The sequence below is a fragment of the Camelina sativa genome, chromosome 8 (assembly GCF_000633955.1).
Source record: "Camelina sativa cultivar DH55 chromosome 8, Cs, whole genome shotgun sequence".
Classification (NCBI taxonomy): Eukaryota; Viridiplantae; Streptophyta; class Magnoliopsida; order Brassicales; family Brassicaceae; genus Camelina; species Camelina sativa.
The window spans coordinates 3,117,947-3,138,685 of record NC_025692.1 but is presented as its reverse complement, the minus strand read 5'-3'; the positions used below and the strand labels follow the sequence as shown (position 1 = coordinate 3,138,685).

At 36.0% G+C, this 20,739-nt stretch overlaps 5 protein-coding genes and 2 pseudogenes across 5 annotated transcripts; 4 read left to right on the top strand and 3 right to left on the bottom strand.

Annotated features, from left to right (window-relative positions):
• Window positions 1-1,463, top strand: part of LOC104705897 — a 5,315-nt pseudogene extending 3,852 nt beyond the window's left edge.
• On the bottom strand, window positions 1,678-2,977 carry LOC104705892 (COX assembly mitochondrial protein 2-like). Its single transcript, XM_010421981.2, has 3 exons — window positions 2,836-2,977; window positions 2,402-2,549; window positions 1,678-1,964 (listed from the first exon to the last, which is right to left on the bottom strand). The coding sequence occupies exons 1-3, from the start codon at window positions 2,891-2,893 to the stop codon at window positions 1,883-1,885; spliced, it is 288 nt and encodes a 95-aa protein (XP_010420283.1). The 5' UTR covers window positions 2,894-2,977; the 3' UTR covers window positions 1,678-1,882.
• Window positions 3,222-5,244, top strand: LOC104705890 (14-3-3-like protein GF14 upsilon). The gene is made up of 5 exons (XM_010421980.2): window positions 3,222-3,323; window positions 3,713-4,201; window positions 4,297-4,419; window positions 4,749-4,865; window positions 4,956-5,244. The coding sequence occupies exons 2-5, from the start codon at window positions 3,725-3,727 to the stop codon at window positions 5,040-5,042; spliced, it is 804 nt and encodes a 267-aa protein (XP_010420282.1). The 5' UTR covers window positions 3,222-3,323; window positions 3,713-3,724; the 3' UTR covers window positions 5,043-5,244.
• LOC104705889 (ultraviolet-B receptor UVR8-like) lies at window positions 5,683-8,461 on the top strand. The gene is made up of 11 exons (XM_010421979.2): window positions 5,683-5,793; window positions 5,906-6,050; window positions 6,414-6,524; window positions 6,631-6,691; window positions 6,788-6,903; window positions 7,004-7,089; window positions 7,188-7,389; window positions 7,529-7,582; window positions 7,715-7,828; window positions 7,903-7,959; window positions 8,061-8,461. The coding sequence occupies exons 1-11, from the start codon at window positions 5,765-5,767 to the stop codon at window positions 8,274-8,276; spliced, it is 1,191 nt and encodes a 396-aa protein (XP_010420281.1). The 5' UTR covers window positions 5,683-5,764; the 3' UTR covers window positions 8,277-8,461.
• LOC109126060 lies at window positions 14,959-15,446 on the top strand. Its single transcript, XM_019229136.1, has one exon. It carries the CDS (start codon window positions 15,155-15,157, stop codon window positions 15,305-15,307), a length of 153 nt encoding a protein of 50 aa, XP_019084681.1. The 5' UTR covers window positions 14,959-15,154; the 3' UTR covers window positions 15,308-15,446.
• Window positions 15,744-18,527, bottom strand: LOC104705888 (protein GAMETE EXPRESSED 3-like). The gene is made up of 8 exons (XM_010421978.2): window positions 18,219-18,527; window positions 17,952-18,139; window positions 17,562-17,870; window positions 17,223-17,472; window positions 16,856-17,143; window positions 16,594-16,773; window positions 16,369-16,511; window positions 15,744-16,262 (listed from the first exon to the last, which is right to left on the bottom strand). Exons 1-8 carry the CDS (start codon window positions 18,292-18,294, stop codon window positions 15,753-15,755), a joined length of 1,944 nt encoding a protein of 647 aa, XP_010420280.1. The 5' UTR covers window positions 18,295-18,527; the 3' UTR covers window positions 15,744-15,752.
• On the bottom strand, window positions 18,722-20,049 carry LOC104705887 (annotated as a pseudogene).

The following is a 20,739-nucleotide window of genomic DNA, read 5'->3' as shown; positions in this document are numbered from 1 at the left end:
TGGCCTTCTGGGCCACTGACTGAGCTTGTCTCTTCTTTTGTACCTAATTTCTCTTGTATAGAGGCTGTTGAATCTAATTGCCATTCCTTATCTGTCCAGATTGTTGCTCTTAGAAGAGCAAAGAGGAGGAATATGGAACGTTTAGTTTTGGCCTGTGGTGGAGAAGCTGTAAATTCTGTTGACGACTTGACCCCTGAGTCTCTTGGATGGGCTGGACTTGTCTATGAGCACGTTCTTGGGGAGGAAAAGTACACCTTTGTGGAGCAAGTGAGGAATCCTAATTCATGTACCATCCTCATAAAAGGTATTACGCCGACTTCTATGGCTTCATTAAGTTTTGAAGTTTCATATATTCTTTTATTAGTTTTGGTGTTCATTCATGATTTCTTGGGTTTTCTAGGGCCTAATGATCACACTATTGCCCAAATTAAGGACGCTGTTCGTGATGGTCTAAGATCGGTTAAGAACACCATAGAAGACGAGTGTGTTGTGTTAGTAAGTACCTTACAATATCTTGAAGTATTTTGTTAACCTTGCTTTGCGTTTCTCTGCAACGTCAAAGAGATGGTTAATTCATGCATAAAATGTTTTGTGGTATGTTGATGTGCGGTTGCATCTTTCTGTAGGGAGCAGGAGCTTTTGAAGTTGCAGCAAGGCAACACTTAATTAATGAAGTCAAGAAAACCGTTCAAGGGGTAAACTGATTTCACTCGTACTTAAATTCTCGAGCATAAATAAATGCATCTCAAATATTCTAAATTACTAATACTATCATGAACATTGCAGCGTGCCCAACTTGGCGTTGAAGCTTTTGCTAATGCCCTTCTCGTGGTGCCTAAGACACTCGCAGAAAATGCAGGTCTTGATACCCAAGACGTGATCATTTCTCTAACTGTATGCATTCATCTCTTATATGATCTTCTATAAACTGATATCAATTGTGGACAGAATAGAGATTTTATAATTGCTCATTGTAATGCGCTTATACAGAGCGAGCATGACAAAGGGAACGTCGTGGGACTGAACCTTCAGGATGGTGACCCAATTGACCCGCAGCTGGCTGGTATATTCGACAATTACTCAGTGAAACGCCAGCTTATCAATGCAGGGTAATGTTCGAAACAACCAGCCAATTCTAATAAAGTTCTGGGTTTCTGTTGAAGCCATATCAATAACAGGCTATTTGTTTGTTTGTGTTGCAGGCCAGTAATTGCGTCACAATTGCTTTTGGTGGACGAAGTGATTCGTGCAGGAAGAAATATGAGGAAGCCTACTGCTTGAAGTCCTTTGCTTTTAACTCGCTTTCTTCTTTCTAAGCACCTCAAATTTTTGTTTCTTGGTGTATTAAATCCTGAATGTTGTGAAACCTCTGTTTTTTTAATTATGAGAATCATCTTTGAATCTGATCTCTAGAATTAGTGGATTTTTGCAAAATGAGAAAAATGGGAATACATTATCTATTACTCCCTCTGTATCATAATAGATGATTTTCTAGGATTTTCATCAAGATTAAGAAAAATAATAAATGTTCTATTATTATTAATTACTTTTGTTTTATATTTCTTTTAATACTCATTTATTCAATACTTTTCTTACACTTGTCAATCAACTGCATGTTTATTATAAAAGTAAAAACATTAATTAGTTATTTGATTTAAAGAATAAAAATACATTAAATACACTAAAGAAATCATCCTTTGTGATATAAGAAAAAATCCTAGAACATCACATGATACATAGGGAGTACTTTCTTATAGTGAATACACCCTTATTAAAGAAAGGCCACTGTTAACGCATAGAATAAAAGGATCTATTTGTCCATAATCAACTAGAAACAAAGCAAACATTGGTCGGGACTCAAATCTTATGTTCGACAAAAATTTCACATGGCCGAGGCTGAGACTTTACCCTCTTCTTGAAGCGTATACTCTCTCTTCATTTCCTCCAAGACATTGTCATTGGTGCTGCAGAATCAACAAAAAAAACTTTTCATGGTTAGACAACATTTAAGCATCGGCCCAATACTACACCAAGTGACACAAAAAGTAACCTGTGCACCAAGAACAAACTCGATACTGACTGTGCTACATGGATAGGGAAGATAGTTTTTGGCATCTCTTTAATCGCAATAACAATGAATCATCCCCTTTTATAAAGCTTATATTTGGTTACATATATATATATTCCTAGCAATAGGTACTTGATGATCACATTATGCATATCCTAATTCCTAACCACAAGTTGTCTCATTTCACCATACCAGAGAAGGGTATATTAAGAAGAAAAAAGAACAATCAAAATCAGATGCTCACATACGCAACAAATCTATGAATCTAACAAGTGAATACAAGATGACATGTTTAATAGAATGAGGAGGAGCTATTAAGAGGTGAGAACATACAATTGATGGAGGCAAGTGTTGAGCTCTTTAGCTTGCTTACGACATGTCCACACCACAGAAAACGTTCTTCCTGTAGCGCATTGAGCATACTTTGAGACGTACTGATCACATTCCATCAATGCCTTTGCCTTCATCTTGCTACGCAGCGCTATTATTAACAAAAGTATTACCAGAATCATCAATCTTTTAAGCTCAATCTAGGAGATAAACATAGAAGCAAATTTCAACACAGTCTATGAGAGCTGCTAGCTAGAATCAAACCAGTTCAGATGCATATATTGGGTTAATTCAAAGTGGACCACGTGAGCTACAATTCAAACCATGCTTAGAGAGTATCGATCATAGACCATTCCGGAAGCAATCAAATCCCATTTATTGGGGGTTTAGGGTTTAGAACATAGCGAGAGAATAAGACGCGAACATTGTTAAATTACCTTCTTCGACCTTCTTCTTGACGTGATTCTCACGAGCTTGCTCCACATAGCTCCCCATTTGACGGACCTTCGAAAGCTTTTTCCGGCCTTCTCCAATCAAAATCGATCAAGAGAGGTCTTTGTCTAAATGGGGGTTCAGGGCAAAGGGTAAATTCGTCAATCACTTGAAGAAACCTACTCTTTAACATTTAACCCCTTTTTAATCTTTTATATATTTATACACTTGACTCATAACTAAACGATTCGTTTAAGTTCACCTACATAAAATTAAAAACTACAAAGAAAGGTCAAAAAAAGTCGTATGACGGTCAACATGTACACGTGTCGTACTATAATTGGGTGTTTCGCTTTCTCTCATTTACTCTATTCCAAATTATTTAATGCGCGCGCACACACACACGGGTCCGCCATCGTCTCCCCAATTTCTCACTCGGCTTATTTCGCTTCGAATTCAAAAACCCTAATTCGAAAATTCCCAATTCCCCAAGGTACGGATCCGATCTCGTCTTGCTTTGCTCGACAATGTTTTGTTTTCTGCTTTTTTTTTTGATTATTTCTCTCTTTAATTTCTTCTCGTATTGTGCGTTTTCTTGTTATTATCTTGTTCTTCGCGTTTTCGTTGTCACTTCAAGATCTGTTTGATTCAGAGTTCGTGACTTCGTTCTATAGACTCTTACTCCTTTTTTCGTGTACGGTTTGTTTTTTTTTTTGGGATAGATCTAGCAGTGTGAATCGTTTATAAAAAGTGTGTTCTTTTGGGTTCGTTGATTGATTTGTCAAGAGATAATTGTTGCAGCATTACTAGTGAATGTTTTGGTTCGTGTTTTACTATGTTTATTGCTGCTACTTGATATTTTCCTCGTTTTTTTTTTAAAAGAGTGTTGCAAAGATGTCGTCGTCCCGGGAAGAGAATGTGTACCTAGCCAAGTTAGCCGAGCAAGCTGAGCGTTACGAGGAGATGGTTGAGTTCATGGAGAAAGTTGCAAAGACTGTTGACACTGAGGAGCTTACTGTTGAAGAGACGAATCTCTTGTCTGTTGCTTACAAGAACGTTATTGGTGCTAGGAGGGCTTCCTGGAGGATTATTTCCTCCATTGAGCAGAAGGAAGATAGCAGGGGTAACAGTGATCACGTTTCCATTATCAAGGACTACAGAGGCAAGATTGAATCTGAGCTCACCAGGATTTGCGATGGCATTTTGAACATTCTCGAGGCTCATCTCATTCCTGCTGCTTCCTTGACTGAGTCCAAAGTTTTTTACCTTAAGATGAAGGGAGATTATCATCGGTACCTTGCTGAATTCAAGACTGGTGCTGAGAGGAAAGAAGCTGCTGAGAGCACTCTTGTCGCCTACAAGTCTGCTCAGGTTACCATCTCGGTTTTTGTTCTTTAACGGTTTAACCTATAGAGTAGTAAGAAAACATGTTGACTCAAGCTTCTGGTGTTTGTGTTTTTATGTAGGATATTGCTCTCGCTGATCTGGCTCCCACTCACCCTATCAGACTGGGGCTTGCTCTCAACTTCTCTGTTTTCTACTATGAGATTCTCAACTCATCTGACCGTGCATGCAATCTCGCAAAGCAGGTCTGTATTACTTTCTTATTTAGTTTATGGTAATGCTATACTTGTATCTACTATTTTTAGCCAGTAAACCTACTATTCTTACAAATGTTCTGCTTGATAAAACTTAGCACATACAAATTTCTTTGTTTCTTTGTCTGTCAATGGTCACTGTGCAATTGTTTATATGGTCTTCTTGTTTCACTGACCGATAGGATTGTAGTTAGTTATGATGATTGAGAGAGAGTAATGCCTTAGACTGACAAAATTTGGAAAACCTTCGGATTCTGATTCTAGTTTAATTCAAGTACTTTTTTGTTCAGTTACAAATAATATGATTTTCATGGTGGTAGGCTTTCGATGAGGCAATCTCTGAACTAGACACATTGGGAGAGGAATCATACAAGGACAGTACATTGATAATGCAGCTTCTCCGCGACAATCTCACCCTCTGGACTTCTGACCTCAATGTACTTGTCTCTCCTTACACTCTTCATTCTTTTGGTGATTTGCATCAAGTAATTAAGATTGTTGTTGATGTCTTATCTTATTAACTCCAGGACGAAGCTGGTGATGATATCAAGGAAGCCCCGAAAGAGGTGCAGAAAGGGGAGGAACAAGCCGCCCAACCACCGCCTTCGCAGTAATGAATTCTTGGAATGATTTGCAAAAAAAGAAAATGTATGGCTTGGTTCTGTGTTTTTTAAACAGAAAAAAAAACCTCCTAGTTTGCTTAATGATGCGTTTGTAGTAGTAAACTAGTAATAGTAGCTGCAGGATTTGATTCTATCCATGGATTAAAAACTCTTTGTGTGCATCTCACATATTTTTCTTGTGTTGCCGGTTTCACTATTAGACTGCATGGCATTACATGGTTCGGTCTAAAGAGGAAAACTTTTCTCTTCGCGAATTAGAATTTAGTTGTCTTTTGGTTTATGCTTCTCTTGGTGAATTTTCTCGAAAGGGAATTGGTTAAGAGGGTAGTTCAATCAAACGATTAAATATAAATGTACTACATCAACTTTAAACTAAAGATAAAAAGCCTCTTCGTTTTGAACAACTACAGTCTCTTTACACGCGGCTTAAGGCAAAACATATAGTACTAATGGAATTAAAAATCATAAGCCATCTCCATGACCATAAGCTAAAAAGTTGGATTATAATTTATAAAAGAATTAAGTTACATGGATGGTACCAATTGGTCCAAAATGAATACTTAATGTCACACCTAATGACACATTCACTCACATATCTCTCGAATTGTGAATCTCACCGAAGTGTGCCCTGCTTTTTCCTCGTCTTTCCACTCACTTTCTTCATATATATATATCTCTCTCTCTCACATTGTCTCTCTCTCACTTTCGTCTCAATGGCTTCAGCTACTTCCGTCATAGCCTGGTCACTACTCTTTCTCTAACCTTCTTTCAAGTTTCACCTCTCTGTTTTCTCCATTTTTGTTTCTGACTTGTGCTATATTGCTCCTTCGTTTGATTTTTTTTAATTTGACCAGGGGCTCAGGAGAAGACGGGCAACTAGGACTTGGAACCGATGAAGAAAAGGAATTGGCTTGCGTCGTCGAGGCTCTTGAGCCTTTCACAGTTCGCTCCGTCGTCGGAGGTAGCCGCAATTCCCTCGCCATTTGCGATGATGGCAAGGTAACTTATCTACGATTCACTTTCTTTGTCCTTGTTTTGTTTCTTGTTTCGTGGGTCTTGTTTAGAATTTAATAAAGTTCAATGCTTTGTATTGGTTTGATCTGCGATTTGATTCTAAGTTGGCTTTTGGTCGCTTACAAAGGGTTTTTGAGGTTTTTGAGATCTGAAGTACTAATCCAAAAGGGTTTTACGATTCTGTATCTGTGGAGTAGTTTACGATTGGTTTGGATTCTTGTGTCACCGACGTATAGTAATTATATGGTTTTTGATTTTGATCCTCATTTTGGTTTTAAACTCTATCTGAGAATACATTTTTTGAATAAAGAAACTTAAGGTTTTGCAATCTCTTAAATGGTTTCTCAGCTGTTTACATGGGGTTGGAATCAAAGGGGTACATTAGGACACCCACCGGAGACAAAAACAGAAAGCACCCCTTGTCTGGTTAAGTCTCTTGCCAACGTCAAGATTATTCAGGTTTAACAACCTACAAAGATCAAGTGTTTTTTTTTTTTGTTATTTGCTCTAATGCTCTCTCCTAGTTGTGATTTACTCTGAATGGTGTTTCTGTGATGGATCATAGGCAGCTATTGGTGGTTGGCATTGTTTAGCTGTCGATGATCAAGGCCGAGCATATGCTTGGGGTATGCATTTGTCTCTCAGCTTCTTCCTATTGATTGTGACCGTAAAGATCTTAAAAGCGACAATTATGGACCTCTCTGGTTTGGTACATACTTTAGGTGGAAATGAATATGGACAGTGTGGTGAAGAGCCTTCCAAAGATGAGTCAGGTAGGCCTGTGCGGAGGGATATTGTAATCCCTAAGCGTTGTGCCCCGCAACTTACAGTCCGACAGGTAACTTTTGCTGTTAAACTCTCTGGAATTTACCTCAAGTTTTAATGGTCTTAATCAGTCTAAACCATCTTTTCTCGTGTTTCTATGGATAATATAACAGGTAGCTGCAGGAGGTACTCACTCTGTTGTTCTAACCCGTGAAGGCTATGTGTGGACTTGGGGTCAACCGTGGCCTCCCGGTGACATGTATTAAACCGAGTTTCTTTCATTCATGGATTTAACATTTGCAGTTTCTTGTCTGCTGCTAGTAATTATGGGGTCTCCTGTAATTCGTTCAATTGCAGAAAACAGATATCTGTTCCTGTAAGAGTTCAGGGTCTTGAAAACGTTCGTCTGATCGCTGTTGGAGCATTTCATAATTTGGCTCTGAAAGAAGATGGGACTTTGTGGGCTTGGGGTAACAATGAATATGGACAACTTGGAACCGGAGATACCCAGCCGAGATCTTATCCTATTCCAGTGCAAGGCCTTGATGATCTCACTTTGGTATGTGGTCTGAAATTTCTAGTTTAAGCTCTCATATTGAACTCGATGCCTTCTGATTTTTAACCTGTAAATGCCTATGTTAAAGCCGAGTGTCTACTATAGAAAGTAATTTCCCCCACCTGGTAAATGCATGTGTTAGGTTGATATCGCTGTGGGTGGATGGCATTCAACAGCATTAACCAATGAAGGAGAGGTATTAGAACTCATATCTGAAGTTTCACATTTATATTATCTGGTTCTTGATCGAGCCACGGCTCGGTTGTTTTGAAGCTTGATATAGATCTTAACTGTAAAAATGTTGTGACTTGGCTATATACAATCTTAGGTCTATGGTTGGGGAAGAGGAGAACATGGAAGGCTCGGGTTAGGTGACAATGACAAGAGCAGTAAAATGCTTCCACAGAAAGTTAATCTCTTAGCTGGAGAAGACATCATTCAGGTAAAAAGCAAAACCACCGATTTCTCTACTCATTCTCATATCTCTGGAAGGTCTTATCGTTCTTTTCTTATCAGGTCTCTTGTGGTGGAACTCATTCAGTCGCTCTGACAAGAGACGGTAGGATCTTCTCGGTAAGTCCTCATAACCTCCCTTTGGGTTTAAAAAATATTGCTTTGTTAGAAAACAAAATTTGATCTCTCAACCTCTCTTTTATATCGTTTATGGTGATCAGTTTGGTCGGGGAGACCATGGTAGACTCGGGTATGGAAGAAAAGTGACTACGGGAAAACCATTGGAGATTCCTATAGACATTCCACCACCAGAAGGACGATTTAACCACACTGATGAAGAAGACGATGGGACATGGATAGCTAAACATGTAGCTTGTGGTGGCCGACACACTCTAGCTATTTTGGAATGGAAGTATGATCAGGAGGAAACCGAGTAACCATGGAGAAGAAAGAGTAAACAAGAAACCAAAGACACAAGAGAGACTCAAGAGAGAAGAAGCATTTGTTATAGAGAAAAGGGGAGCAAAAGCATATGGTCAAGCTTTTGATACTCCCATGAATGATTAATCTTTATCAAGAGGAAAAACTAATATATATTAATCTCATTATGATTTTGTTTTTATTTAATAGAAAAATAGGTAGTAAAGAGAAAACAGAGAAAAAAGAAGAGAGAATTTTGCAAACACCATTGATTCTTTCTTGTTGTTGCTTGATTCTCTTGGGCTTTTAAGGATTTTTCAACAACCTTTGACTAGATGAGGAACACAAACAGGGAAGATGTACTTTGATTTTCTTGCTTGTCTTTGTCTTGATCTCACCCATGAGAAACATCCTGTTCCTCTCTTCTTCTTCTTCTCTTCTTCTTCATCATCTTCTTCACTCATCTCTTGCTTCACTTCTTTGTCTTCTTCTTCTTCTTCTTCTTCTTCTCCTTCTTCTTTACTCATATATTGCTTCTCTTCTTCTTTCTCTTTCTCCTCTAACGTCACATCCTTCAAAACCCAAATAAACTCTTCATTAACATCAAATAGTCTTAAATAGTTATTAGAACATGGGGATTGTTTAGACCACGAGTTTGAATAAAATGAGATTGATGTCCTCAACTCTTCATGATTCTAGTGCCTTATCGAGTTACAAATACAAAGCCATCATATACATACGTAAGAAATTATTGATCAATAGTGGCTTTTGGCTATATATAGATAGATAGAAAATGTGTAGAATAAGGATGTAGTAGTGTAGTAGTCACGTGAGTTTTGGGAGACAAAAATCACGAAATGGGGTCTGGTCTGATAAAAGATCTTTCAAGAAATAGTCATTGCATATGATTATATGGTTTTGTGTTTCTATGATGAAATCCCCCTCTCCTCACACACATATATATATATATATATATAAGACTGTCATGTGTACTATGTTTCATATATCATGAAAGAATCTTAATTAATCTTAAAATGAATCAATACATGTAACGTATCTCTACACAAAAAAAATAATAGTAGAAAGAGTGTTATCATTGTCTCTTTCTATGAAAACATTTTGGTACTATCATTTGTTTGATGCTTTTCTTATCTTGCGAAAGAAATGAAAATTATTGATGCACGACCAATTCAAAATTTTATGCAATTATTTCTTTATGTTCCGTACCTTTCTTTCTTCCATGGACCTCATGCTAGCGACTACATATTTCGAATTTTTTTTTAGTAAAATTTTCACGATTTTTTGGGTTCTCTTTAAATTATTAGTATATATATATATATATATATATACATATTTCAGATTAATTAGTAACACTGATCGGTCTACTAAATTGAAGACATGAACTAATAATGTACATACCTCTTGTTGACCTTCCAATTTGAGATTGAAATCCACCGGCGAATCATCAGCTTCTACGTGTCGTTTCAAGGACCGTTCCATGATCGGAGGCGTCTTTGCCGGACTAGGACTACCGGAGCTAAAGTCCACCGACGTCGTACTTTGAATTCCCACATCTCGCTTCAGCCCCACAACTTTCTTTTCTGCTAAAAAAAACACCCACAAAAATTCCTTATTACCAGAAAACCCCAAAATTTTGAAAACTAAGCTTTAGGATTAAATATTTAAAAATCAATCACCTCGAGCAAGAAGCAATATAGGATCAGGAGCATAAAGATCCTCGTGAATGACTCTAACGTTAGGATTGATATTATTTGGTTTGTTTTGACCAGAACTCATCAATGGACTAGGGAAGTGAAGAGGAGCAGACATTGTGGATAAGTTTCTGAAGGATCTTGTACTTAATGTTTTAGCTGACAAACACTCCATTGGTACTTGTCCCGACAATGGGTTGCAGATATATTTCTCTGCTTCGTTCCACTTCGAGTTCAACGCAAACCCTTCTTGTGCTAACCATTCTCTGTTATTATACATTGTCTTTGCTTGTAATGCTGCCACAAACAAAAAGACACAACAACAACACATATTTGAACATTATTACTTTTGCTCTGTTCTTTTGAAAAGGGTTACCTAAAGTCTCGAGCTTTTCTAATGGTAAAAAGCAAAAGAAGAAACTTTACCTTTAATAGCATTGGTGAAGGAATATGTTGATGGATCAATCTCTTCTGTGATACAAGATTTGAAAATTAAAAACATTTTCAAGAAGATATAACTTGATAAACTATGGAAGAGATAGAGTGGTAAAGTTTAAACCTTTGAGAGTGTTGCAGCCAGGAGAAGAGGCAGTACTAGAGATGTTATTGAAGTTTGTTCTACAAGAAGACTTGTGATGATCTTCTCGGAAGCTTCCTATGTACGAAGCAGAGAACCTTCTAGAAGTCGGGTTTTCGCGGATCAATCGAGCTCTTCGATCCCATTCTCTTAGGTTCATAATCTCTGACTCATCTCCCCGGAAAGCCATGGAAACGAGATGTTTCTTCTTCTTCTTCTTCTTCTTTTTTGAAAAAAGCAAAAAAACTTTTGAGCTTAAGGAGGGAGAATGAAGCAATCATGCCAGCACCTATAAAAAGATTTTTATTTTCTTTCCGAAAATAAAATAATTATTATTTTAGTACCTTATCTTTTTTCAATTTTTTTTTTATTGGGTATTCATATTTATTAAAATTTAAAATTTATTTAAAAAAACTAGAATATATAAAGATGTATATATAGGAGAGGTTGATAATCAAATTGGCTGCTTGCCCCTGTATTTTTAAAATATACAGTATAGCAATTTTGTTTTTTTCTTGGGTGTAATCCATTTATAGGAATCAAACTCACTTGTCATTTTCTGTTCTCTTGTAGTAGTTTAAAAAAATATGGTCCTCCTTTCTTTTCAAATTTTTTTTTAAGTTCAATTTCTTATTCAAAACTGTTTTTTAATTTCTAAAAAATGTATATACCAACAATTATGATGTTGATCCAGTTGAATATTAGCTTTAACTAAACAAGAATCAGATTGTATTAACTTCTTAGTGATAGTAATTAACCAAATGCAAAAATAAAATGAACGAATTGTCAAACATTGGTCTTACTGTACTAGTCATTTTCGTTTTCATTAATTTCTTTATTTCATTTTAAGATCGTAATTTTCTGTGACAGTAGTATTACTGGTACGCACTATTTATGAGTTGAAAAAAATGCCATAGATTTTGGAAACAGGTGGACACACGATCTTTTATGAGTGGTTTAATAACCACATGTCATTTCACCAAATATATACTAATGTTTAATTGAAATGAAATGTTGAAATCTTGATGTAAATATTTATATATATATATATATATATATTAAAAATAAACTAATAGAAAGCGACTTAATACTCACTTTAGTTGGTTGATGATACATGGAAAGGAAAACTAATGCAAACTAGTTTTGAGTTGTCGTAGTTGGTACCGCTTGTTAATCAGACCATACAATCGAATTTTTCTTACGATTCCACCTCCTTACGTAAATTAGTATCCAATTTAGACTATCTTCTTATGAACTACGTACGGTTCATAACTTGTTTTTTTAGTTGGTGGATTACCAAACGAATACGCGAATAATCGTAAGTTCCGATAGTAGCTTAGTTACCTCTTTTATTCACTAAGGTGGAACTGTCTTACACATCAAGTAGTTGTAAACTAGTATTTTTCATTAATGAACTGAACTAACAATTTATAACAATATAAATAATGTTTACGTATTACTTCTAGAATAGTACTCTCACATATAGTAACAGCTAGTTATTAGTAGTTCCCACTGTAACAACGAATTATATTAGTGGTGTATGTGTGAAGATAATGAAAAATCTCAGACCAACGAAAAATGTTGTTGGCCAACGTCTGAAATTGAGATGGACCAAAGATGGCACATGGTAGAGGAGTTGGCAGAATGTGAAGAATGGATAGGATGATATGGAGTTTTATATAATATGGTTAATTTTGATTTTTCAAAAATGTAAAGTGGTCTATGCGTCTCTAGAGTACTGTTGTTTTCAATAACATGGTCTTCTTTTGTTTGGTTATAGTGAGGCATATTGATTTGAGGTGTGATCAAGTGGACTCTAATATAGAGAGAATCTACAAATAGTGGTTTTGTGGTCGTACACATATCAATATCCATGTCCATGTGAATGTCACATTCATCATTGTAATACATGTGGTGAAGATGACTAACTACGAAATTTATATCTTCGTTTGAAACTTGAAAGTTGAAAGTAAGTGAAACTCATTTAATCTTTAATAACTGAACCGGGTAAAAGATGATTGAACCGACCGGTTAAGAAACTAAAATGGGTGACCCACAATAGAAACTAATGATTGTGGTGGGCGCAGAAGATGCATGCAAATGTAGGAAATGATTCACTTGTGAGAGGTGAGAGGTGAAATAAGGAAATGATTCATTATAATATTTGTCTTTCCTTTTTTTTTTTTAATCTTTTTTCTTCTTCTTCATGCAGATTATTATTTATCTTCTTGTCTAAAAGAAAACTTCACACTTACTTGGTAAATTTTAAATTAATATTCTTACTTCTTGTCTTTTCTTTTGTTGTTCATCTGAAAAACATTTACCCACGAAATTCAAATTTGAGCAGATTCTTTCTGTTTTGGGGTTTTGCAGTACAAATCATGACAATTTCTCTTTTTACACATATAGAGTAAAGTATTTATGAATCGCTTTTCCAATGTGAACAAACTAGATTTATTACAGGAGATAGTACATGTCCATGTGAAGTGACGTCTTTCAAAAAAAAGTGTGGTGGATAGAATATTTATATTTATAGATCATTAAAAATTAGATTTGAACAATTTGACTAAAAAAAGTAGTGGATTTGTATTTTCTATCAAAAATATTCAATTTCTTATTTTTTTTTTGTATAAATATAGATAGTGAAAATTTTAAATAAAATACATGAAAAGATGTTATCAGGTTTAATTTAGAAAGGAAGAAAAAAAGAAGTTAAAACACACCAAGGAAAAAAAACTACATTAAAAAAAATAGACTTGGTGTGACTTGTAAACAATTAAGTTACGCCACACATGGTTTAGTTATCTTGAGCCCATAAAAGCCCAATATGTGAAAGTTCAATAGCCCATATAAAATGCCTGATTGCGAGATTTGGACCTTCTTCTTTCTTTCTTTCTTTTTTTTTTTTCCTTTTTTGACAGCTGCAAATTAAAAATCACTAATTACAAGAAATCGGATGCTTCATAAAACAGAAACTAATCACCCTATTATGAAGTCTATAATCAATGATTAGTTAACAAAACTAGTGTTACAAAGCTGAAACTAGTACTTGATGCGTTGAACCGTACAGTGCAGTTTTTAATTACGGACACAATCACACAATCTTTGATTAATCCAAGGCAAAGATACAGCCTAAATGATATACATATATAAATGATGTTCAAGTTCACTGTTACATCTAATCGATACTTATTTAGCAACAAAATATCAATAAGAAAATAAATCACATCAATATTATCAAGGAGACAAGGTTAACAAGGTTGTCTGGATTATGCCAAACAATAAGCATATGCAGTCCACGCGGATGTCACGTGCGGTTTGGCTCCACTTCTTCTTCTTCTTTTTACTACTACTGTTCCTCTTTTTTTTTTCTTATAAGTTTTGATTTATTATTATTTTCTTTAATAACTACAAGCATTTGGAAAATTTTAAATTACAAGGCGCTCGAAAACGAGGGAACATGAACTTTGGAGACAACACAACTTCCAGTCTTGTCTCTGGTTGATGATAACTTTATTTTTTTTTGCTTCAAAAACATTGCCTTAATAATAATTTTTAATAACTTCCTGGAATTACATTGATATATTTGAGAAGCTTCTTCTTTTTTCTAATTCTTTTATTGTTCAATAGATTATTGTCTCTATATATCGATATCTCTTAGGGTAATTTGAACGTAAAGCAGATTAATTTGGGGATATTCATATATTCTCAACAAAAGTCTCGATAAAGAAACGACCCTGCGACGTAACATCTAGTTGAAATATGTTCACATAATTTTGACTTTTATATTAAAAGAAAATTTTATCTGGCAATTCGTATGAAATATATATATATATATATATATATATATATATAGGTATTTTATGTCTTGAAACGTGACATAGGGGAAATTAAGCTAGTGTGGTGACCACTAATTAAACAGTTCCCGTATTCTAAGCTTTGGCATTTTAATTGTGATTAACTAATAAACAAATACAGTATGTACATAATAAATTAAGTTGTATGGTTTAGTGGGGACTTTGAAGCAAGCAAGGCCAGGTTCAAGTTATGTTTGATTTCATGGTGGAACACGAGAAAAGACATGTGGGAGATATTGTTTTACATGATTTTGGTTGATAATTGTTTTTAGTTTGCTTTGATAGGAAAATTAAACTAGTAATCACTAGTCAACCCAAGTTCCAATTTTGTTGGGTTTGATGAAGCCATTGATATGTATTTTATCCATTTTATTACAAATTTTTCCATTGATATGTATTTTATCCATTTTATTACAAATTTTTCTTCACACCATTAAAAAAACACACTACATTTTTATTTTAAAAATGTAACCATGCATGCATGCCACAAGTTCTCTCTATATATACACACCTCCACAAGTAAATCCTCCTTCAAGTCAGTTCTCTTCTTCAATCTATCCAAAGCTTATTTATTCTCTATCAGTCTAAAGCTACCAAACTAATTAAACAATTCTGCTTCTTATAGCTTACTCGTTAAAAAGACTAAAAACAAATCTCTTTTTCGCATAAAATATTCAAAAATTTCTCCCTTGCAGCAAGTTTTGTTCAACCATTGTTATATAATCAACCATTGTTTTGGAAACTTGAAAATGGAAATGAAGAAGGTCATGATGAGCTCAGAGAGATCAAAAGAGAAGAAGAGGTCAATAAGTAGACGACTGGGGAAGTATATGAAACAGCAAAAGGGAAGGATTTACATCATCAGAAGATGTGTGGTCATGCTCCTTTGTTGGCATGATTGATTAAAAAAAAGTTTTAACTATGCCAAGTTTAGATGTATGTGTGGATATATGTTGCTTATTTAAGTGCGGGAAAGAGTAGTGCTACTAGATAGAGGGAAAAAGCGGTTTGCTTTTTGTTTTGTGATCATCTACCGAATTGTATATAAAGCGGTTTGCTTTTTGTTTTGTGATCATCTACCTCAACCGGTCGATGCGATGGTTGTTTTTCTTAAAACTAATGTTGTTCTATGCAGTGAAATGTTTAAGATCGTTCTAACATATTAATCAGTAATAGTTCATCAGATTATCTAGAGATATGTTAAATAATCTCATAGATTTGGACTCAAGTTTCATATAAATCTCCAAACATAATATGGTTCATAAATTTACTAATTATGAAATAGATTAAGATTTTGTTAAAATATTATAGCTACAAATATACACCATAATTATTCAATCCTTTATTTTAAGTCGTCAAAGATAATGACCTCTTCTTTAAATATATGTTTCTTTTTCTACCGCTTGCAATACCGCATGATTCATCATCATCACCATCATTGGAAGAACCCTCCGAATGGGCAAACAACTTTCCCTTTTGCTTACGGTCCAAGTTATCTTCATCATGTTCATCATCAGCGGCATCATCATCACTATATTGTTGGTCCCTATGGCTCTCTTCTGAGGATGACACATCGTGTCGTGTTTGAAAAATCGTGATACTCTCGTTCTCCCTATTTCGGAAAGAGAAGCTTCTAGAACCTCCTCCGTACAAGGGAAGAACATAATCTTTAGACTTTGACTTTGATGCTTCTATGTCCCTTCCAAGACTATAGGTCGAAGAGAGTTTCCTCTTCACGTTTTCCCTCTCTTGAACCAGCTCACCAATTTGATCAACCGTGAATTCATCAGCCGTTGATTCATTTTGAAGTTTTCTTATCGTTCTATCGATTTCTCTCCTCTTCCTGTGCAGCAAACGCTGGGGGGAGAAAAACTGACTGTAAGATACTGGAAAACAGAGAATTCTTGGGATGCAAGAAATGAGTGTAAGATACTTGTTACATAATTAACCTAGTGCTTCTTACTCGCTTGTCCAAGAAAGCACTAAAGGGACGTCCTTGAAGCTTCTTTTTCTTCCAGAATATAAAACAGAAACTCACAAGAGCCGCAAAGATGATCATGATCACAAACTCCAACAGTATAAACCAAATTATCGCTCTTTCGTTACCTAATGAAATTCATTCTTAGAGTCAGAGATATATAAATGTCCAATGAAGGAATAAAGGTTTACAAATTGTAATTAAGTTTACCAATGTAGATATCAAGATGCTCTGGTTCTGCAAACGAACAGCTAGATGTTAGCTTCTCATGTTTGGAACGACATCGAAATGGATTTCCAGAATTAGAGGCTGCAACGAATGCAAGAACAATCCTCTCGTCCAACACAAAATGTTGTAGATCTTCGTCTAATGACAAACCCTCAATTTGATCTGATACAAAAACCATTATTTTCAAAATCATAAAAAAATCTATGTAGTTTCTAAGAGACTGAAACTAGTCCTAGAGTTTTACCAGAATAACTCTGCGACCAGTGAATCGATCTGGTCTCTGGAACTACAAGTGAAAAGACTGCAGTCTCTGGTTTCTTGGCCGACACATAAGTATAATCTTCATTGACGACACGATCGATCTTTCCTTGTAGTTTTGTCTGAGAAACATAAACAGCATAGCCCGAGCAATCGAGTACTGGCTCTATTTGAATCATTGAATCTGTTAGTGTGTTTTTTGGTATCTTGTAAAGCTCCCCTATTCTTGAGAACGAGTACAATGTCCCATCTAGTGAACCAATTGATACCCAACCTGTGATAAAACAAACTATAAGATAAAGATCGATCTTACAAGGTGAAATTATCTCAATAGATTCGTTAATGAAACTGACTGTTTGAGTCTATGACAGGGTCTGAACCAGAGGTTTCTGCTAATGGACCGACGGTTTTTTGCCACAGAATGTCACCAGAAAACGAATCTAACGCGTAGACGAGTGACTTCCTAGGGAAAACGACGTAGACTAGACCGTTATTCCCCGGTGTAACGGTGAAGAAACGATCCACTAGACTAAAATCTTGAATCCATTGGTAGTAAGTGCCACGGAGAGATAACGAGTAGAGTTCTCCTTCATTGTTTGAAATCTGAATAAATTAAAACAGAGCAATAAAATCAAGAACTCACCATTGATGAAACGTGAATGGAGAAGAATAACTAACGAGACAGATCTTACATAGATACTTCCTTCGCAAGAATCAATAACTGGTGGAGAATCGAATGTACAGTTATCGTAATCTTTTCGACATCCTAATCGGTATCCGAATCGTTCGGTCTTAGGCTCTGCAATCCAGAGTTGCTGTCTAAGCATATTATAAGCGTAGAGACCATGATTCTTAACCGTGATGTAAACCGAAGAACTCGATATGCTAACAGCGAAACCAAGAATCGGTTCACCGGGATCGAAGAACAATTCCGGTTCAGATTTGGTTCCGTTTCTTGGGAAATCAACTCTCAGGATTCGATTCTCTGCAAGAACAAGCATCTGAAAAAAAACACAAACATCACTTTGAGAAACAGAGGAAACTTGAAAACAAAAAAAAAAAACAGAGTGATTGGAATGTACCTGGTTTAAACCGGAATAAACCGGGGATAAATCAGTGTTACATTTGAAATTCATATGTACCGACCAAGCGATTGATCCATTAGACTCGAAGGAGAAGAAGTCGTTGTCGGAGCAAGCGTAGACTCTGCCGTCATCTCCGATGAGTGTCCTCGAGAGAATTCGAACAGTTTTCTTCTCCACGTTTTGGTCTTGAAGTTTTCATATAAAATGGCTATTAGAATTCGAAAACTAATAATGTCAAAATGGAGCAGGAGAAAATTTAATTACCAGGTAGTTGAGAAACTGCAGAGAAGACGAAGAAGAAGAAGGGTAAGAAGATGAAAACAAATCTACATGTCACCATTGTTGCAGAGACGTGTGCCAGCGATATTATTACGGTTTCTACATCACAGCGAGATCAACTCAACGCAGTTATCAGATATAAAATTAGGGTTGATCGATTTCTGTAACTTGAGATCGACGCAGCGGAAACATTACAAGAGGGAGGAAACTTACAGTTTGGAAACGAAACCACCACACAGAACAGAGAATACTGCTTGCGACGGTTTACTACAGAGTCACACACTGTGCCGTCTATCGTTTTGGTACAAGAACTGCAAGCCGTTTAAAATTAAATCGCATTCATGTGTAAATTTTTGTTGAACAGACTACGTGTCGGCGTGGTCTGGGCTAATTAACCGTGAGCTGCTAATTTAATTGTGAGACTCATTAACTCATTATCATCACTATCAGTGTTTGGTATTTTGTTACGTCAATAAAACATGTGAACATACCAATCAAACGTATACCAATTTTATTCAGACACTTGCAACAACAACAAATAAAAAACACATTGGTCTGTCATAGAAGTTAAAACAAATAAAAACATTGGTCTCTCTTTGTGTAATGAAATCTCTAGAAAACAAAGGGAATGAGAGCCTTGACATGCTTAGGGAAGTCATCAAACTTGGAAAGATACCAACTTCGTGTAGCATAACTCCGACCAATGAGGTAGCACATTGTTCCCATGGCGAAAGTAAACGAATAAATGGTCTGAGAGATGAGAAAGAAGCTCCAAAACACAAGGATCTCGAACAGATAGTGAGGGCATATGATTACATCAAACAAGCCTCCTTTTGGTATCTTGTACTCTTTCTTCCCATCTTCGTTCCTTAGCTTAGCTAACAAAACATGGTGATACAGATTCCCAATAATTCCCACCACAAACATTACAACTCCGACGAGTTTCATATCGAAACTTGGCTCGGTAAGCCCCAAGGTGAGGTTTTGACTGTATAGCATCAATGCCGTGGATGAGAAGTAGCTGCTACTTATTACAATAGCCGAGTCTACAGCCATCCCTCCACTGTATTTATGTATGAACAGAACCTGTTCGATGAAATGCGTCAGAGAAAGGAAGCTACTGCTATAGCAATTACTAATAAAAGGGTACTCCTAGAAGATAATAACTAATCCAAATCAAACCCAACTGGTTCCTCACAGGCAAGTATGTGAGCTAAATTTATCCACTTTATATGAATGAACATAAACTGTTCGATAAAATGCGTCACTGAGCAAAAGGGTTTGTTTAAGTTTTACCTCGAAGACCCTCTTGAAGAAATGGAGGGCAAGAGCGGATTTGAGAAGAAGAAACCTAATATCATCACAAGGCAAGACGAAGAAAGAAGCCGAAGCGGCTAAAAACGCTGGTGTGTATAGCCAAAGCATTCCATTTCAGCTTGAGATGCTCCCTAATGGCTGCTTTTGTGGTTTTGGTGTCGGTGATGTTGATGTTGATGATGAGGCGAATTTGGAGTATTTGAGATGGTTTCCTGTCACTTCAGACCAACCGATCTTGGCCAGAGCGGCTAACCCAACGACGCTCATACCATTGAGCAATATCGACGGAGGTGGTGGATACACAAAACTTTTCAACATTTCCATTTTCTTTTGTTTTCTCTTTGGAACAAGAAGAAGCTTATGCAAATTTTTGGATATTGTTTTTGTTCTCTCCAATTCACTTCTATTAATAGCCACAATTTTAATATTAAAAAAAAATACTTAGGGCTATAAAGGATACACCGACTCAAGATCAGATGCAATTAGGCAGATTAGATATGATTCGATTTTAGATAGATATCGTTTTCTTTTTATATAAAAACTAAAAATTATGGGTGTAGTTCTTGACTTTGCATCTATAAAAATGTTGTTAACAAAAGCTTTCTATTGTGTGAATGTTTCTATTTCTGGGCGTAAGTCTCTGACTCTTAAATCTAATGTGAACAAATCGATTCATGCCGTTTTTGTTTTGTTTTAATGGACCGGCTTATATCCACGTGGTGTTTCCTTCACTGCGCAAAACACGTCGTTTCTCTGACCAAAAGAAGGACTACACGCTGTTCAATCATGACGTGTCGTTTGATTTTATGTTCCGTTTTAGTCTTGACAGCCTTGGCGCCGTTTCTAGAATCAACATGTGAACTACGTGTTGTCTTTTCACTTTATCTTTTTGTTTTTTTCCATCAGTAGGTGTGTGGGTTGTGCTTGTGCATACATGAACATGATGGAGGAGCATGCATCGGAAACTTGAGATTAGCATCCCAGCTAATAAAAATATAAGTTGCATTCCCAAACTTGAATTATCCAACAAACCTACACTGTATGCAAAGTTTTCCTCTGCTCTACATACTTAAAATTTTGTTTATATTAAAAACACTAGTAATTAATTAACCCTAAGTACAGTAAATAACTTCTTACCACAACAAGCCTATACAGTTACAGAGACACAACATTCCCCCCCCCCCCCCCC

What these genes read in the sequence shown, in the direction of transcription:
- LOC104705892 (XM_010421981.2), bottom strand. Translation starts at nt 2,893, where the DNA reads ATGGGGAGCTATGTGGAGCAAGCTCGTGAGAATCACGTCAAGAAGAAG. An exon ending in CAAGAAGAAGGTCGAAGAAG is followed by an intron (nt 2,550 to 2,835) that starts GTAATTTAACAA and finishes TGTTAATAATAG; the next exon opens with CGCTGCGTAGCAAGATGAAG. An exon ending in AACACTTGCCTCCATCAATT is followed by an intron (nt 1,965 to 2,401) that starts GTATGTTCTCAC and finishes TTGATTCTGCAG; the next exon opens with CACCAATGACAATGTCTTGG.
- LOC104705890 (XM_010421980.2), top strand. Translation starts at nt 3,725, where the DNA reads ATGTCGTCGTCCCGGGAAGAGAATGTGTACCTAGCCAAGTTAGCCGAG. An exon ending in TCGCCTACAAGTCTGCTCAG is followed by an intron (nt 4,202 to 4,296) that starts GTTACCATCTCG and finishes GTTTTTATGTAG; the next exon opens with GATATTGCTCTCGCTGATCT. An exon ending in CATGCAATCTCGCAAAGCAG is followed by an intron (nt 4,420 to 4,748) that starts GTCTGTATTACT and finishes TCATGGTGGTAG; the next exon opens with GCTTTCGATGAGGCAATCTC.
- LOC104705889 (XM_010421979.2), top strand. Translation starts at nt 5,765, where the DNA reads ATGGCTTCAGCTACTTCCGTCATAGCCTG. An exon ending in CGCAACTTACAGTCCGACAG is followed by an intron (nt 6,904 to 7,003) that starts GTAACTTTTGCT and finishes ATAATATAACAG; the next exon opens with GTAGCTGCAGGAGGTACTCA. An exon ending in GAGACGGTAGGATCTTCTCG is followed by an intron (nt 7,960 to 8,060) that starts GTAAGTCCTCAT and finishes TATGGTGATCAG; the next exon opens with TTTGGTCGGGGAGACCATGG.
- LOC109126060 (XM_019229136.1), top strand. Translation starts at nt 15,155, where the DNA reads ATGGAAATGAAGAAGGTCATGATGAGCTCAGAGAGATCAAAAGAGAAG.
- LOC104705888 (XM_010421978.2), bottom strand. Translation starts at nt 18,294, where the DNA reads ATGGTGACATGTAGATTTGTTTTCATCTTCTTACCCTTCTTCTTCTTC. An exon ending in CTTGCGAAGGAAGTATCTAT is followed by an intron (nt 17,473 to 17,561) that starts GTAAGATCTGTC and finishes TAATTTATTCAG; the next exon opens with ATTTCAAACAATGAAGGAGA. An exon ending in CCCTGTCATAGACTCAAACA is followed by an intron (nt 17,144 to 17,222) that starts GTCAGTTTCATT and finishes GTTTTATCACAG; the next exon opens with GTTGGGTATCAATTGGTTCA.